This window comes from Aythya ferina, assembly GCF_964211825.1.
Source record: "Aythya ferina genome assembly, chromosome: 5".
NCBI lineage: Eukaryota > Metazoa > Chordata > Aves > Anseriformes > Anatidae > Aythya > Aythya ferina.
Genome location: NC_140301.1, coordinates 40,627,598 through 40,646,086, shown reverse-complemented (window position 1 = coordinate 40,646,086; position 18,489 = coordinate 40,627,598). Strand labels below are relative to the sequence as shown.

Genomic DNA, 18,489 nt, shown 5'->3' with positions numbered 1-18,489 from the left:
TTTGTCTTTGGAAGCTGAATGCAGTATTCTTCCAAATCTTTCAAGTTTTCAGGTGTTGTAAGTAGATACAATGTAATAGGCTTCCCTTGAAATGTGGGCTTCCTTCCTTTAAAATTTCACAGAATTGTTATGGCATATTTTGTAGTTAAGGTTTTCTGTAGCCGATCATTTCTTAATTTCTATTCTCACACAAAGTTTGAATGTATTTTAGCCAGAGAGAATCAAAAAATTTGAATGATTTATAAAACATGTGCAAGCTTTGAGAGTGGTTCCCCTCCTTCCCCCATCCCCAGTCTTTTTCACTTCTTTTTCAATCTACTAAACAGAGCAGTGGTTGCAAGCACATTCAAATACTCTGAGTAAATTACAGCATGGCAGTGACCTGGAGAATCACTCTTCCTGGAAACAAGCAAACAAGCAGAAAACAGAAAACAAGGGAGAGAAACCTTTCTTTGTACCATGCCTTGTTTTTAACAGGATCCAGAGGGTTTCTGGATTGAGCTGTAGGTCTCACTTGCATTTTCTTTCCCATTGTAAACACAGACTGCCAAGTCCTGTGCAGGCTGTGTGAAATGCATGTGGCAACTCTTTTCCCTTCCCTGACATCTCATGTGTTTTTGTTTTGTTTGTTTGTTTTGTTTTTTTCCTGCTGGTCCATGGTGTCTGCATACAGAGCCCCCAGTGCCCAATGCACCTGCCCACAGCCAAGGAGAGTGCAGAGTAGTGTTCTTTGGGATGGAGAGCCCTAGACACCACAGAGAGCCCCCACAGAAGGCTCCCACTCCAGCAGGAGCCAGCAGTCATGACCCCATGACAGTCACAGGAACTGGATAAATAATTAAAATGGTGAAGCTATGTTATTAGAGGCAGTATAAGTACCTATGAAAGTGTGTGAGTTCTTTTTCCTTTATCTGTAAGCCTTCAGGACATAGCTTTTTTTTTTTTTTTTTCTGTATGATTATAGAAAAGCAGGGATAGAATAGAGGGAGCCTTTTGCAACTACTGCCTGGCTTTAGAAGCTGCTGTAATACAAACAGTAATTATAATACCTGTCTGCAAAAAAAAAAAAAAAAAAAAAAAAAAAAAGATTTGCTGGGAATGTGTGCTTGTATCATGTGCTCTAAGAAGTTACTCTTTTGTTTCTGTATGGAATTGCTCACTAGGTGTCCTCACAGGATCAGAACTCACTGGATATTTTTTATGATCAAGTTTGGAGATGGTTTTATTTGCCCAATCCTGAATGATTATGAGCTATAAAGGGAGACTAATGATGTGTATCTGTCTCCAATTCAACTGGGAGATTAAGGCAGACAGATGGAGATGGCCAACTTATATCCATTGTTACACTTCAGGTTTAAAACTTTTGCAGATTATCCTGGCTTTGGGCAGAATCATTATAGGATATTGAACTAACATGGATAATAAGTTAATATATAAGTAAAAGTTAATATAATTATCTTTTGGCAGGAGAGAAAGAAGTGTGGAGTCATTAACAGCACACAGACAAGGAATTACCCAAGAATTTGAAAGCCATCCTGTTCCACAAGCATGCTGCAGAGAATCGTGTACAACATGAGAATTATGGTAGTTTCACATTAAATATGTTAAGTTCTCCAGGAAGATATTTTGTGTTCCACAGAGGTAAGTGCAGCAGATTTACTTGGTATCAACCGAATAATTGTTTCTATATATGTCTCTTCTGATTCTTGATTCTTTGCCATCAGTATAACTAAAACAACTCCCAGTGCAAAGCAGCCTGTCTTTTAGCTGGTTTTATGCCATTAGTTATCCTTCTTGGGAAGCCAGTAACTCTCTTTTCTAAGCTGGTTTAGCATATAACAGAATTTTCAATTATAACACCAGAACTGGCAATGATATCAATTAACATAACCTCCTCTATAACACAGGCCATAAATGTTCAATAAACAAACAAACATATAAGCAACAATGGACTAGTCCAACGGCATATTTAGAGCTGCTGCTTTTGGAAAGTATGGAACCCAGAATTTTGGCTCCTGTGCATTGCAGACAGCTAGAGATTAACTTGATCCTTCATAAAGGCTCATGCTAAACAGGTCGTTTTTCCCTGCACAGGACCTAGGAAAAGGGTTGCCATGGAGCTCCTGGACTGGCTCAGTACCATACAAGATTAACACACTTTTTCCATTTTATCTGCATTTCTAAAACAGAGACCTGAACTGTACTGTGAAGGACCACTTTTTATTGGTGATTAGCTGCCCAGAGTAGCGTGAGGAGTAATGCAATAGAATTGCCTTTACTTGTGTTCTTAATTGTTTAAACTGCTGAAGTTGTTTTGGCAGCTACTCACTGGAACTGTCATTATTAAAACGTAACACACAGAAATCTTTTAATGGAACATATTTGACATAGTAAAGTAGCAAATCAATTGGGCCTTCAATAGATGTAACTAGACCACAGGTAGTTTTGGCTGAGGAAAAAGAAATTGATGGAAAAAAAATAAATAGGTATTTCAAAAGTCAGTAAATAAACCCAGCTCAGAATAGGGAAAAACTAATACTTTATTGGGAGATAAGCTATCAGGTAATCTTAGCATGTGAAGCACTTTGAGGTAACCACCTGTGTATACATTTGTATCAAATGCTTTCAGCCAGTCTGTGACTTTAACCAGCAATGAATGGTAGTGTTTGTCTCTGCTCTCACACCGATGTGCTGACCTCCCCCAAAACATGAGTTCACAGCCAAGAAGAGATAAGTCTTTGTCCTCTAGCTGTTTACTGATGCACCTTTCTTCATCCAGGCCTGTTTAAATGAACATTTGCAAGTTTTGCCTTCTGAGTCTATTCACCATCTTTGCACGTTTTTGCTCTTGGTTTGCCAGTTTGAAACATTTCCTACTTAGCGGCATCTTTCCTGTCTTTTGGATCAGTCTAGTGGGTGATGACACTGAGCTTAGTGAGACTGACCTGTGCATCTTGCCATAAGGACATGGCCTCCAGGGCATATCATTTCAGTTACTTTACCTATTTTGTCTTTATAGTGACATCCCAACTGTTTTTTACAGTTGTTTACAGCCTCTGGTGGTTCTGTTCTACTGCATTTCCTCATAGAATGTGAAACCACAATGTAAAAATTTGTACCATTCATACCACTGTAAATTATCTTTTCCTGTGAAACCCAGCAAGACTCAGAAAAAGCAGTTGATAACAAATATTTCAGCATAGAAGGTTGTTCACTAAGTGCAAATGTCTCCTCTGTTTCCTTAGGGCCACAAGCTAGAACTGCATTAAGGCTCTGCAGCGTAATCTAGTGCTTCCTCAGTAAACACTGAAAAAACTACCTTCTAGTCAGAGAGTTAATTTTAATTAATTAACTCTTTTTAATTATTGTGGAGATGAGACACATGTATTTCATGTCTCCTCCTTCCACTATGCCTGTGCTATGCCTTGCATGCATCCTGGGCTACTCAAATCTAAGTTGCGGACCTAGGAACTAGGTTGACATGTTCCTACATGCTCATTTGTAGACATGCTCATTTGTCTTTTCCTTTAAGGGTTAATTATATTCATAGATATGCCTAATGTAAAAATGCTTTTCAAGTGAGAGCAATTATGTGAAGGCTTGTACAGAAATAGATGTGGCAAATGGAGGTGCATACTTCTTGGAAAACGTACTCACTGAAAAGTATTGGGAAGCACAGTGAAATAGCAGTACCTGGAAGGCAGTTATGCTAAAGTAGAACTAGATTTCACAGTAGCTGATGATTTAATGGTGAATAATAGTTAAAAGGATTAAAAATGGAAAGTCTGAGGTGTAAATACTGAAACATCCTACCATAGACCAACACAGGCAGTACCACCTGTGTTGCTCAGCAATGAAGAGGTTTGTGGATACAGTAGAAGCCTGTGGACCTATTACAGAAAAAGATCAAAGGACAAGCAGAGCTGACTTGTACAGAAAAAATATATATTAAAAAGGCAATTATACATAATCTGACTATGAATATCTCCAGGAAATAGGAACTATGGTTATATCCTAATTTGCCATAAGAAGCTTAATCTACATAGGATCTTACCACAGTCAAAGGGAGGAGAGGAGTTTTTGCAGATCACATTTGAATCAGGCTTGTTCTCTATTTACTCGCTTGGTTGAGTTCAGCTTCATTCACCACAAGAGACATTTGCCTTCCTTAACGTTTTTGCATATCTCTGTGCGATGCCAACCAGCCTGGTACACATAAACACGAATTTATTGTCTAAATGAATGGAGAAGAATATAGTCATTAAAAACAAACAACAATAACAAAACCAAAAACACTTCAATAGAATTTTGGGCAAATTATTAATTATAGTAACTGCTTGAAGATGAGACTCTTAAGAAATAAAGGACACCAGAGACCCAGATTCAGCTCTGATAAGTCTGTGCTTATATCCTTATTAATGTTTCTCAACATTTGGAAAGGAACATTAAGAATTTGGCTACAAGAAATAAGAGCAGCACACGTTTCTATTGCTGGACTCCAAAGTATGGTTAGGAAGAGGGAAAGCTGTTATCTATGAAGGAGTGCTCAGCCAGTGTGTGGGATCTCTAAATTACTCTGGGAATGGGGACAACGGAACCCTGGTCTAGGGAAAGGAAAAAATATTATCTACACAGCCTGCCAGAACTGCAGTGTTTTCAAAGGAGAAATGGAAGCAAAAGGAGGCTGTAGATATATTAGCAGCACTCTGTAGTATGCCTGTTTGAGAAATAAACATTGAAGTTGTACTGATCTGAAAAAGAAATTAGAGTTCACAGTGGAGAAGCTGGAAAAGGCATCAGAAAGAATGCCTTTCAAGTAGATACAGGCTGAAGAAGTGGTATTTGGAAATGATAGCCAGGGAGGCCAAGACTAAACAGACAGATTTTAAAAAGATTGAAGAATAAAAGATTTCAAAAAATGCAGGGACTCAAAGTGCATATACAGATGTGCCAGTAAATACAGGTGAAGGAAGAAAGCTGAGCAATAGCTGGAGCAAATCTGAGTGCATTAGCAGTGTATTGCAGAAAGACAGATGTAAAGACAAATTCTGTCTTGTGTTCTGTGTAACTCAGGGTCTCTAAGCAAGCACTGGAATCTCTTTCTGGTGCAAATCTGTGCTGTTCTATTCATGTCAGTGTTTTTGTTTGGTTGGTTGGTTGGTTGCTTTTTTCTTAAATCTGTTAGTAACTTCATGACAGTAGAAATGGAATTTTGCATAGCTTTGATTTCTTCTGTTTTTTGTTATATACAAACATTGATGCCTGCAAGCAGAGCATCTCTGTTACCTGCTACACTGACAGCATGACCCAGTGGCTGCCTTTTCAAACCAGAAACTAATCAAGCAGTTTATTTTCTGCAGGTAGCAGTATTGGTGGGTCATTGCTTGAAGATCCACGATTTCTGTTAATGGAGAAAGAGAGATATTTTGATTTAAAAGGTATAATTTCATTAAAGTTTTCTGGTTAGGTCAGCTCTGCTTAGCCAGAATTCTGCTTGGAAAACCAAAAGAGGTCAAACATACAAAGGTAGGTTAGGTCCCCATGTGTGTTCATGATTGCTGATAGTACTACGGTGGTTCAGTCTCCACTGTAATTTGGGAATGGCTTCAGAGTTTCTCTAAATCATAGGTGGCAGCACACCTATATTACAGTGTTATTTTACAAATGAAATTTTCCAGGACAGAACATCTCTGTGATTTCCAGTATCTCCTGGGTGCGATGTCCTGGTAGAAGAAGGCAGGAGACAGTTCCCTGATTATTTATACAGCGTATGTATTTCTAAACCTTTCTTCTAACCATCTTTTTTGTTTGTTTGTTTTGTTTGTTTGTTTGTTTGTTTAAATCTAGTCAGCATTACAAATCTGTATGATATCTATTTGAATTACAATGTTCATTATCCGTATTTTTCTTACTGATGCCATATGTCTGAGTAAGGGCATGATTGATATCAACATTTTTTGTCAAAACACAGAAAATGTATGAGGAGTTGCATTCTTGGACTAGTTGGTAAACAAACAAACAAACAAAAACAAAAACCCACAATGAACTAAACAAACAAACAAATAAAATTATCTATTATGTGTACAATTTGGCATCTTTAATCTCTGGAACTCTCCCCAAATTACTTTTGTGGGCAAAAATTCCTTCAGGTAGAGGACTCCTGGAGATTTTAGTGAGAAGAAGCATCTGCAGTGAACCCACTTACGAAAAAATAATGAAAAAAAAATAATCAGTTCAATTGGGACTGTCCATGCCTTGTGTGGACTGGTAGTTTATTCTAACCCTTCTTTCCTGTACAATCTCTTCATCTCAGCTTTAGAGCATACCTGGGCTATATCTGCTCCTATATTAGCTCATACTGTCTTTGATAATAGAGTGATTTTGTCAAGCATAACATTTGTTTTCATCAGACTGAGCTCCACTTGTATCTCTTACCTACTTAGATCAGGGCTGGAGCTGCCTGTAATTATTTTAGTACAGTGTCCAGCACTGTGTAAGCAGGCAAGTGGTCAGGATGGAGAAACAGGCACAATAAATGTAATTATAGCAAATAATATTGAAATAGGAGAAACTGGTGCATAGGAGTCTGTCAGTAAGGTGGACATTTTATCTTGTATGTATGATTTTTCTTTCCAAAATCATACCCAGATATTAAAGAAATAAATTATACTTAATTTTATCATTACATTGTTTTCCATCTTGTATCTTGCTGCTCCTACTGAAAAGATCACTTCAGTTTGTGACCTTCACTATAATTAGCAATGTTGCTTAAACTTCAGGCTTCATCAGTAAGTTGAAATGACACAGGAAAACCTGAAATAGCTCTTTTTCCTCATGGTGATACCACGAGGAATCACTCTGAAATTTATTTACAGATCTTTTGTGGTGCTTATGATTCTCTTTTGTTATGCCCTAAAGGTCCACCATCACAATAGCCATGAAACATGGACTGTTCAACCCTTGCTGTATATTCACTGGACATGGCTAATGCACCTTCTGAACAACCCAGGTGAGGCCACAAAGTGCTTCATAGACAATGGCAACATGAGAAAAAAAGACTCTTTAAGTGTTTCCTCAACTATGTCATTTTCTATGGGGCATGCTCTGGTATGTAAGAATTTGGGTGTGGTGTAAGGGCATCAGTATGCAACATAGGTCCTGCAGAAGTTAGAAAATTTTAGGCAATTCTGGGGTTAGTGTTTAGCCTCGTTTTTTTGTGTACATGTGGATTTCTGCATACATGCATGTATGTACATCTTTTTTGCTTCTTTCCAAATATGACTAAGTGGAAGTTGTTCATCTAACAATATTCTGTTTGTTGGTGTATTTTTTCCACATTGAAATACTCTTAGCAGAAGATATTGTATTGCAAACAATTTAAATTACCATTCTAATGGCCACATTAATGCTGTGTCAAATGGGATGATCTTTCCTCAGGGCCTCAGCATGATGTTTGCCATAACACTGATGTTTTGTACATTATTTTAGGGTTTTCATCTTTTTGTCATCATTGCTATCATTATCATCACTAATCCATCAGTTTCTCAGCCAACACAACAGATCTTTTATTGTCTACTACATGATCAGCATGAAAGCTCAGACACTAAGATTAAAGAGTTATTTTTCAAGTGGAGGTACTTAAACTTTAGACTTTTAATTGTGTATTTGAGGTGTCAAAATGCAATGACCATGCAATGACATGCAGAAGTATTAACTCTGATGGAACTGTGAATGTAATGCACAACTATGGGCAGCCAAATTCAAAAATGTCAATCCACTTGAGCTGTCCAAAGCTATTCAGGATGTCTGTAGCTGATCTGAAAGTGAACTTGAATCTCTCACCCCTCACTCTTGTAGTTTATTTACTAGAACTCCCCCTTCCCACATTAGCATTTTCTGAATTTTTCTAATTGATGTTGCTTTTTTTGTTGGTCTCCATGAAGGCTGGAACTGGAGGAAAATAAATGTTTTTATATAATGGCCATAAGAAAAAGATGAGGAAAAATATATTTGGCTTGTCCAAAACTGGATATTTCTCTTTTTATTTTTTTGTTTTGTTTTTTGACGAAATAAATTTAATTTTGGAACAATCCACTATTGATTCCTTTATATGTGGGATAACATTTACCCCTTAAGACACTAATATCTTCAGAAAAGGACATCAATTTTTAAATTAATTTGCAAAACATTGTATCTTCCAGTAGCTGAAACCTATTAATCTCCTATTCTACCTACCCAGTCTAGAACAGAAACCCTTTCTTTCCCTTTTCATATGCAGCTTACAAGAAGAAAATAAGATAGATGCCATGAATAAAAAAATACTACTGAGTTCCTTCCACATCTTCATGGGGAATAAATTAAGCAGTCAGAAGTACTTCTGATAGGCCTTTCACATGCAGTAAAATGAGATCCACTTGCTCAGCTTTTTGTCAGGTTACTGTGACACAGGAAAGAAAGTACAAACATAGCATACAATGGGTACTGGAAATCTGTAGCATACCTGTACCATTTAACATGTAACCTACTTAGAAAAATGCACACTCTAGGCACAAGTGTACTTAGAGATGGGCTGTGCTTGTACTTGCCAACAGAAGCGAAGTGATACCAAGCACCTCATCAGCCTACTTACATAGTTACTTTCCTTTTCAACACATCCTTGTAGCTACTCTACCTGAGCTGTATACAGATTTGTGCTAATGACTTGCTGAAGAATTCAGAGTGTCTGAATATCAAGTGAGACTATATTGCTTAAAATAAAAACATTTCCTTTTTGCATTGAGTCTTCCATTAAATGGAATGTCAATGTCTCTTACATGAGACAAATGTGCTACTTACCCATGTACTGATGTTTCTTCTTCTGAGGGACACAGCTGTTGTGTTACAGAACATCTTAGAACAAGGACTGAAACATCTAAAAAGACTAAAGAGAAATAATTTGCAGAGAGGAAAATTGGACAAAGCATTGGTTTATTGCATATTTACTCTTGCAAAAGCTGCAGTAAAATCTTTGGTGATTGTAAAGAGTCTCAAGGGGTACCGTCACTCTCCTGAAAAAGTGCAGGACCCCTTGATGCTGCCTCATGACTTCAGAAGAAATATTGCAAATTCTGAGTGTCTTGGGGTTTCTGAAGAACAGTTGACTCTAGTGTTTGGCTCTTTTATCTGACAAGATCAAATTCTAAAATGGTGAATAATTTTGAAGATAAACAACTGTGGAGAAAACTACATGAGCAGTGTAGACAATTTTTAATGTCCTCTGGCTACAGAATTTCTGTTCAAATGATGTATTTTGGGGAGCAGTAATAACAAAATACTGAAATCTGAAATGGATACAGCAAACTACCAATATCACTGTCATTATTCTTGGATGCAGTTAACTGGGTTTCCTCTATTTCCTTTTACTATTACTTTATAACTGTTTTAGAGTGCTTTCATTTCCTCTTAGCTCTCAAGTGCTTTAAGAAATGGTAATCCCCTATTCCTCAGCCTGGCTGCAAAATAACCTGAGAGAGAAGGAAAACAACCTCTCTGACATACCTTTGAATTTGTTTATTTGTAGAATGTGTATTTTGCTTAATTCCACTGGACCTGTTTTAAAGTGTCATGATTTCCTATTGAGACTAAAGGACTTTTATTTTTTTTTTTCCACATACAGTTACACTAACAAATGCTTTTAATTGGGGAAAGAAAGAAGGATTTCCTCTTCCCTGTGTTCCTTTTTCTCCCTTAAATAGTAATCATTTTTAGTGTGCTTTCTGATGTATAAACTGTTCCTGGTTCACTATAAAATGCATCTGTTCTCATATGTTCTGCAAGGCTTTCTGAAGTTCTGTGTTATCTTTGATAAAAATAATCTCTGAGGGAACAGGTCATCCATACTTTGATCTAAAGTTCAATGTCAGTAGTTTGGTGCTTTCATGTTCATTGTACTACAGATGTGTATCATACGGAGAAATTTATCACAGTAGCTCACCAATATTTCTTTTAAGGTAAATAACTATTTTTTTTCTGCACAGAAAGATATTTATTTTTATGCAAGAAAATAGGAATGTTTTTATGCAAGAAGTCCTGCACCCACTTTGAATAACATTAGCAATTTCAAGTGTTTTTTATTTATTTATTTTATTCCCAAGCATAGGAAAAAACAAAACAAACAAACAACAAAACAAAACAAAACAAAACAAAAAACAAAAACAAAAACAAAACAAACAAACAAACAAACAAACAAAAAAAAACAGAAAGTTGATGTATTATGTTGTTATGTCTCAGTATAGATGATGTTGCAACAGTTTCACTGGGGTGATCCTGCTTCTTCTTTCAGAAGGGATGTTCTACTTATATACTTTAATCACTTATATCACTTTAATTTTTCTGCACCAGTCTAATTCCTGGCACTGGACTAAGGAGGAGTTTTAGTGGAAACATCTGTGTACATCTGAATTACACTTCTGGGTAACATTTATGATCTTTTATTTTCCCAGTCCAATGAATTACATAATTGGGAGCACAGTAAAGTTTTGTTGAATTGGTTATTATTGAATGGGTGTTTTTATGTATTTTCTTGGAGACTTCTGTGTCTTCCACAAAGAATTTTCAGTTAGACATCTCTTCTATATGTTACAGTCAACAGAAATATGTAATTTAATTTCTCTTTGTTTCATGTTTGCTGCTAGCTTGGAAAAATGAATCAATGAATTATTTCAGTAGTATGTATGCAGATTTGTAATGTGCATGAACACCTGATGAGCAAAGGTAGTGTTTAACTACTTTGTGAGTGCAAGTGTACAGAGGAAGTGCCACATAATGACAGCAACATGGTGGACTAACCAAACTCTTTCTGAAATCACAGGAAACCTATTTGTTGACTTAAGGGTTGAACTGATGCATATTTTAATGGATTCAAGTTTCCTGCCAGTAGAGATTTCTGATTTGTTTAGTCAAGCAGTAGTTGGGAGGTCAAATACTGAGTGTATAGCCCTCAAACCAACAAACAAACAAACCCGAAGCAGATGAGGACAAGAAAGAGCAATACCACTATTTGGGAAGATCTGGAATGAGCAAAGACAGCACCTAATTTCTGATATTTACTGTTTTTTTGTGACTTGTGAATCATCTGTGTAAATTTTATTTATAAAAAGAAGGAAGATAATTTTTAATGAATGGTTGTTGATTGATCCTTCTGGTTGTTCCAGACAGGCCCCAAAGACATTAGAGTCCATGGCTGGCAAAATGATAAACAGTGATTACTTAAAATTCTATTTAGAAATTAGCTTTGTGTGGTACTCTGTCTAGCTCTACTTATTGACTGTCCAGGCTTTTTTATTGGGCTACATCTTCTGTAGCCCAATGAATCAGAGCATGTTATTAAAAATCACTGTTGGCTCTTACCATCCCTCATCGCCTAATTGCTTTGTGCCATGTGGCAAGAATGGTGCTTCTGATAGACTTACATAGTTTCTATGTTGCTGCATCTAGTCCTCATTTTTTGATTTATTTTCTATAGAGCATGAGGAAACACAGGGTATCCTTGTGTGCTTTGCCTGCTGCAAAAAAAAAAAAAAAAAAAAAAAAAACAAACAGGGTTGAGGAGACCAGGAACCTGAAATCAAAGGAGTTGATGTTGAAGGTACTGTTCTACCTATTTCAGCATAGGCTTTTCTTTCAGTATTGAGAAGAAAAAGAGAGAAATTGCTCAGTAGTTAAGGTCTGTGAAGCACATAAAAGAAAATTCCAGCTATACAAATGAGACAATTAAAGAAGGGCATGGAAAATAGATCTGTGTACATCTATATGGAAATATATATACATATATGAAAAATATGTATGAAAATAAGTGTGTATGCATAAAATCGGTATAATGTGTGTATGTAATAACCTGTTCATATTTATAAATCATTTTCAATAAGGGATAATGATAAAGAGGATCAGCTCACATATTCTCCGTCTTTAAAAAATCTTATCAGGTCAGATGTTTCTCAGGTTCTCAACATTTTCTCAAGGGACGAAACTGTGTGAGGGTCATTACATTAGGATTATATAGTAACAAACTGATCTTTTCATCTGTGGGATCAGAAAATAAAGTCTTAACCTCAAAGAGCAAAGTATTTTCACACAAGTAATTCTGTCCCTCTCAGGAAAGCTTTAATCCTGTGACTAAGTCCCAGCGAAGTCTGTGAGATTTATCTAGTAATGATGATGCAATTTCTGATTATTTTACAGCACAGAATAGATATGGTTAAAATCAGTATTGTACTGTGGAGAGAAGGCTTTCTAATTTAAATATAGTATTCAAAGAGGCATCAGAAACAGTAATGAATATTCATTAAATCCATGACTAAAACATAATTATTCAATAACATTTCCTGAAGCTTTAATGCACACTTTAGGAAAAAATAAATTTAACATTTGTTTCAGTTTTCTGTACAAAATTAAGAAAATTATCCCAGTGATAAGTAGTAAAAAGATGGAAAGCAAATCAGCCTGGTCATGTTTATGTGGTCACAGGGATCAATTAACTGAAAACAGAAGGATGTTGTGTGCAGCTGAAACCATGACAATGTACAAGTTTTTGGATTAGTACTAAAAACAGAGAAGTTTGGAAAGTGGATGTTTTTTTCTGAAGAATTCCACTAACAAAGGCATCCACAAGTGGAAAACAACCCTTTTGCTTATAGCTTTTCTCCCAGGCTCCAGGAGAAGGAAAGAGTAACTTTAGTATGACTTTAACATCTAACTGAAAATTTCTCTATATTGAAATCTCCTAATTGGAACTGAGTGAATATTAACATGTACATCCCAATGCACTTCTGAAAGCAATGATAGAGACCTTTCTTGATACCTCTAGGGGAATCAACAGTAATAGGAATTTTGTCTTGATGTAATTAGTGGGATTTTTTTTCTTGAGTGCTTCTTTTGCTTCCTTTTGAAACAGAAAACCAGGATTATTTTACATGTATTCAATTTAACAAGGTCAACTTAATTAGAGTTTTGTTTTAAACCCTCTGACATATTTAATTTTATTCACTGTTCTCCTATGAACAATTTGGAGATGGTCTTTGCACTGACACTGTCCCACACAGTTATTTACACAGGTAATCTGGTTTCTGTGATATGGTCCCTGCCCATTCTTTAGTAAGTTATTTTCATACGTAACAGGCAGATGGGGTAAGCAAATCATTATATAGTACAATAAATGACCTCAATCTAACATTTCACTGAAGCAAAGTTTCAAAACAGCTTTACACTTAATCCTAATGATGATGGCTTAGTGATGCTTTGGAGGGTTACTCCAAGATCACACTCTAAATCTATTGAGATCTACAGGTAATGATCAAAAGCACACTAAAAGCAGTGGGAATTGTTTCCGTTGACTGCTGTGGATTTTTACCTGGATCAAGAGGTAGTCACTCAAACTTTTTCTGTAAATCAATGTCTATTGATGCAATCAATTGTTGGAGCTTTCCATCTCTGAATGAGGCTTAAAAAGAAAAGTTTCTTAAGAAACAGAGAGAGAGAGTGAGAGAGAGCAGTATATTTCTGCCACTAGAAAACTTTAGTCAGTTTACTTACTTACTTATTGGCATATTTTCTGCAATAAATTGCAAAATATGCAATATTCTGCACATTACAATGATTATTATACTAATTCTGACTACCTCATTATTCTATAATCTTCCTTAAATAATTTGATTTTACACTTGGCTGGTTTGCTTCAGCAAATTAAGTAAATGTGCTAAGAATGAAGATGGGTAATAAACTGTTCACCACACATGAAACAAAAATAACTGATGTTCTCAAGTAAATTGTAATTATAGTACTCTCCTGTAAAGAAGTCCTCTGAGTTTGGTGAATTTGGGAAATATTTTCACAAAGATACGTTAAAACACCTGAAAATGTGGGTGAAAATGCACCACAGTCTGCTATGTGGACTTCCATGCAGACTGTTATTTTGTAGAAGATCACTCTTTTAAATAAATGTGAATTGCACAGACTGGGAAAAAAAACATAGAAAAAAGAAGTTAAAAAAAGAAAAAAGGAAGAAAAAAAAAAAAAAAGGCCAAGAGAATGTGACCATAATTTTTTTTGAAAGCCAAGTTCTTGCAAAGGATTATCTCTGCTCTTTATCCATGCATTTTCATGAGAAGAACATTGTTAGAAAAGATATGCTGAAATGTTGAAGGTGCTAGAGGGTGTTTTTTGTTTGTTTGTTTGTTTGTTTCATTTTTATTTTTAATGTCAAGTTAGCTTTAAAATGAGTCTCACACTTCCAACACGCTCCATCAGAGGACGTGTAGCATGACATGTGTCTTTCTATGACCATCGTTTAATCAAAAGTGCAATAATCCATCACCTCTGCATAAGCAAGGATCGTTGACCAATTCAGAGCATTATCTGTGAGATGAATATTTTTTAGGTTCTCATATTTGATTTATGGGATGAAGGTGAAATAGTGAAAAGCTGATGAGTAGGATTTCAGACTATGGAACAGGAATGAGAAAGACAAGGCTTTTAAAAAAGCCACTTGCATCATGGCATTGTTAATTATAGGAACCATTCAGAGAAATTCATCTGGTAAAGGAATCAAAATTTATAGTTTAATTTAATATAGACATATACCTCAATTTTTGTTATTGGATAGCAATGCGTTTGGCATCAAGTTTTACTATATTGGTAACCAACAGAAGGTACTATGAACAGTTTGGGGAGCATTTTTTTCTGTGAAACTGCCTTCTGTATTATGATATTGGGTTTGGTTTTCAATCCCTTTAGGAAACCAAATGATACAATGATTTTCATAATATGATCGTAGCTATAATGTTATTTCTTTCATTTGTGAAACATTATACTTAGAAACCTTATTTTTAGCTATGAGAATAAGGAAACATGCTTTATTGAAAGGAATGGTTAAGAATGAGTATATCATGATCAAGTTAAAATATATAGGCATTGAGGTTTTGGAACATGACAGCTGAAACATACAGTTTCCTGCAGAGAAGGCTTTATGAAATGCTGCAGGGGGCAGGAAGGGATGCATTACAATATGACATTTCACACAGAGAGGGTTCTTGCAGAAATCTAACCTAAAATTGCCTCTCCTCTATAGGCATCTAAAATGAAGCACACTTCATTTATGTGCAGCAAGTGTCTGAACTCTGCTTTTGCCCGAAGAAACCACACAGAAAATATAAATAATACGTTTGCTTCATATATGGCTGGCTACTTCAGGATCTGCTAAATTAAGTGGAAACTTTCAAGTGGAAATCCTACCCACTGCTCTGTTTTTCAGCTGGTATTTTCTGAAAGACCCTATAGACAGCTGATTCCTTTTTGACTATTTAACCAAACAGTACCACTTTTGTGACCACTGCATTAGTTTTTCCTAGAGTAGCAGAGGAAGCAATGTTCTTTCTCAATTGGGAGAGCAGAACTGCAAAAGCATTGAAGTGGAAGACATTACTAGACTTTTAGGCCATCAGAGTCCCCTTCATTCACATCCAAAATATTTTAAAAGAGCACTTGAGGAAAAAAAAGCTTGTAGGTAGGAAGCCATTAATAACTGTTTTCAGGTGCATATAACAGATTGCTCCTATGATTTTCAGAAATATTGTTGATAAATTAAGGACTTCTCATTATTCCTGGTACTGACTCCACATCAGCAGAGTCCTCACTGTGATTTCAGCCCAGTTTTGAGCCTTAAACTTTGTCTCTTATGTGTGTTGACCTGCAGCAGTTTTGTTCATAATGAAGACTGTACAATATATCACGAGATGAAACATTTCATATATTGAGTCCATTTATATCCATGTTTCTGTGCTCTGGTATCAGTTGAGCACAGGTGACAGACCGAGAGAAAGGACTAAGAGATGCTTAGTCTGACATTGGCTGTAACTTGCCTCTGTTTTAAATCCACAGTCGAGGTTACCTAGCCTGAAGCACAAAGCCCACTGTAAAGAAGCCTTGAGAATTTCCATTGTAACAATGTTCTATTGTTAGGAGTAGTAATTCAACAGAGGTTGACCATGGGCATCACTCCACACTTTGACTTGCATTTGACATACTGGGCTTTAATGTGCTCTTTTCAGTCACTGTTAAGCAAGTATTTGTTCAGTGTTTTGTTGTGTAACCCTCAGCAAAATCCTGACTTTGAAGACAGAAACTACATGCAGACTGAGTAAAGTTGGTTATTTTTTTCAGGGCAGAGAGGGGGTTATGTGGCTGTGGGGAATGATAGGAAAGCATATTGTACTCACTTTCACAAGTGTATCAAGGCAGACAAAAAAGCTTTGCATAGCCATCTGGTGTCAACTGCTTTACAAGGTTGAAATACAGTTAAAAGGAACTGAGAAAGATATGGTAGGAAAGGCAAAGTAGGTCAGAGAAGGATTTCTTGAAACATCAATACTGTGAAACAAATGAGGACTCCATAAAAGTATTATGATTTTCTTTTGCCACTTAGCATAATGTGTCTGGAAGCATGAATAAACACCTATGCAGTTACACACATCTGCATGTGTACAAAGGTATCACTGCTGCTGAAGAACAAGAAACCTACTGCCTATTCCTTTGTAGTATCTGGGAGTAGCATTAGGGACCTTTGCATAAAGGGTTCCTTTGAAAAAAAAAGTTTGAGTGAGATCCCCCATTGGTACATCTTCTGGTGAATGTTACTTTTGGGGACATTCAAAGCAAAAGAAGAGAAAGAGGGGAAAGAAAAAAGGGAAAGGGAAAACTCTTACTAGTGTCCAGCTAGGAACAAAAGGACAGGGTCCCAGATGAGTATCCTTTCTCCAGTGCAACAGGCAGCAATGGTGATGATTTTGATGAGTATTTGACACTTATCTCCAATGCAGTGTATATAATTTTTCATTGGGACCCACACAAACTCCTTCACAGTTATTTACAATGATGATGTTATTAGTGCTGATTGGATTATGCTAATTAAGTGCCAGTGTTCCACACTTATTGGTTGTTATATGTCTGTGCATATAAATTATTGGTTAATATGTATTGAGGATTGTTATGGCTATTAATTGCTTCAAGGTGCACTACGCTTTTGATCTGTCTAATATAAAAATCTAAAAAATATAATGAAAGGAAGAGGGCAAGGAGAGAGGTGATTCCCATGCCAGTGGTACCCATGGTACTTGCAGATGAGAACCTACCATAAAACCACTATTGGGATTTGAAAGGGCAAGAATATGAAAGCAACAGTAAGAATACAATAGGCTGAGAATAATAAGGGAAAAGTCTTGACACAGGCTCTGGGAATACTACCTCAATGGCTTAGGTAAAAGGTTACAGAGTTGTAAATAGCTTTTAGCATTACTAAGGCTAAGGCATCTAAGAGAGTGGAACAAGACATATTTGGCTTTTATGACATCTGCGTTTTTGAATGTAAACATATACACTTGGGAGGCAGGTACAGGGAGTCTGAGGGCACTTGTCAAGGCTCAGATTTAGCAGGGCATTTAAGTGCAGAGGTTTTTCTGTGAATAAATGCAGCTGGTTTTCCATGCTCTGGAAGATGCCCTGTGAACATGAGAGGAAAGAGAGTAATCAGAGATAGCCAGAGAAACCTGTTGGTTTCTATCATAGATTTGTTGTTGGTGTTTTCCTCTCATAGCAGACTTCTGCAAGCAGAAGTGACTGGAAGGACTGCTTCTGTAGCAGACATATACCAACAGGATGGAACTGTAAAAATTGCATGCATAAATATAATGGGAAGAGATGAACTTTCATGATTGCTCCTTTAGATGTAGATTAGCCATAAACAGGAAGGATGATACGAACACAAACTCTTTTCTAGAGATTGCAGAGACATCCCAGAGATGCAGCACAATACTACAGACAGGACAAGTGCACTCACTTTGCACTTGGATGTCTAAAATTCTTGTTGCTACACCAGTGCTCAGACACTGGATAGCATATAATTGCCTGTAACTCTAAGATAGCTTATCCTAGCCTTCAAGTAGAACTGGAGCATAAATACCAGAACAGACAAATGAAGGACACAAGCTGTCAAGGCCTACAGTTGGATTAATAAAGATGTTAGCATGTTATCCACTGACATTTCTTGTTTTAGAACAAGTGGCTCTGACTCAGCAAAGTGCCAGGTAGACCAGTGTCTGTGACTGACTTAGCCATGCAGAAATGTCTGGGAAATTCACAGTGACTCACCCCCACTTTTAACTATTACAGGTGGTGTTTTGCTTTGGGTAACTCCTCTCACACAGCTGACCTTAAGATATTAAGGTGACCCTTAAAGGTATGTAAGAACTGTCATAATTTTTATTTTTTAATTACATTTTTTTTTTTTTTTTGGTGTGTGTTTAGACTCCTAATTTTCCAAAAAGTGAGGTGAGATAGTAAACATTCTTTTCCTTTTCTTTTTTTTTCTTCTTTTTTTTTTTTTTTCCTGAGTGCTCAGAGAAACTCTTGTGCAATTTTGACAGCATCTTCACCAACACTGAATAAGTTTTATTCTGCAAA

General features: G+C 36.4%; 1 protein-coding gene and 1 long non-coding RNA gene across 4 annotated transcripts in view; both read left to right on the top strand.

Moving 5' to 3' along the window:
- The window catches only part of TTC6 (tetratricopeptide repeat domain 6), a gene marked incomplete at its 5' end in the record, with an annotated part of 76,094 nt that extends 74,540 nt beyond the window's left edge, over window positions 1-1,554 (top strand). For all 3 annotated transcript variants that reach the window (XM_084522405.1, XM_084522404.1, XM_084522407.1), the window contains one exon: window positions 1,468-1,554. In XM_084522405.1, the coding sequence (XP_084378531.1) occupies window positions 1,468-1,527 (60 nt within the window). In that variant the 3' untranslated portion in view covers window positions 1,528-1,554. The remainder of the gene's footprint in view (window positions 1-1,467) is intronic.
- Window positions 1,546-18,234, top strand: LOC311438237. Its single transcript, XR_014694021.1, has 3 exons — window positions 1,546-1,641; window positions 6,919-7,009; window positions 18,199-18,234. It is a non-coding gene; the product is annotated as an uncharacterized lncRNA (long non-coding RNA).
- Window positions 18,235-18,489: the final 255 nt, after the last annotated feature.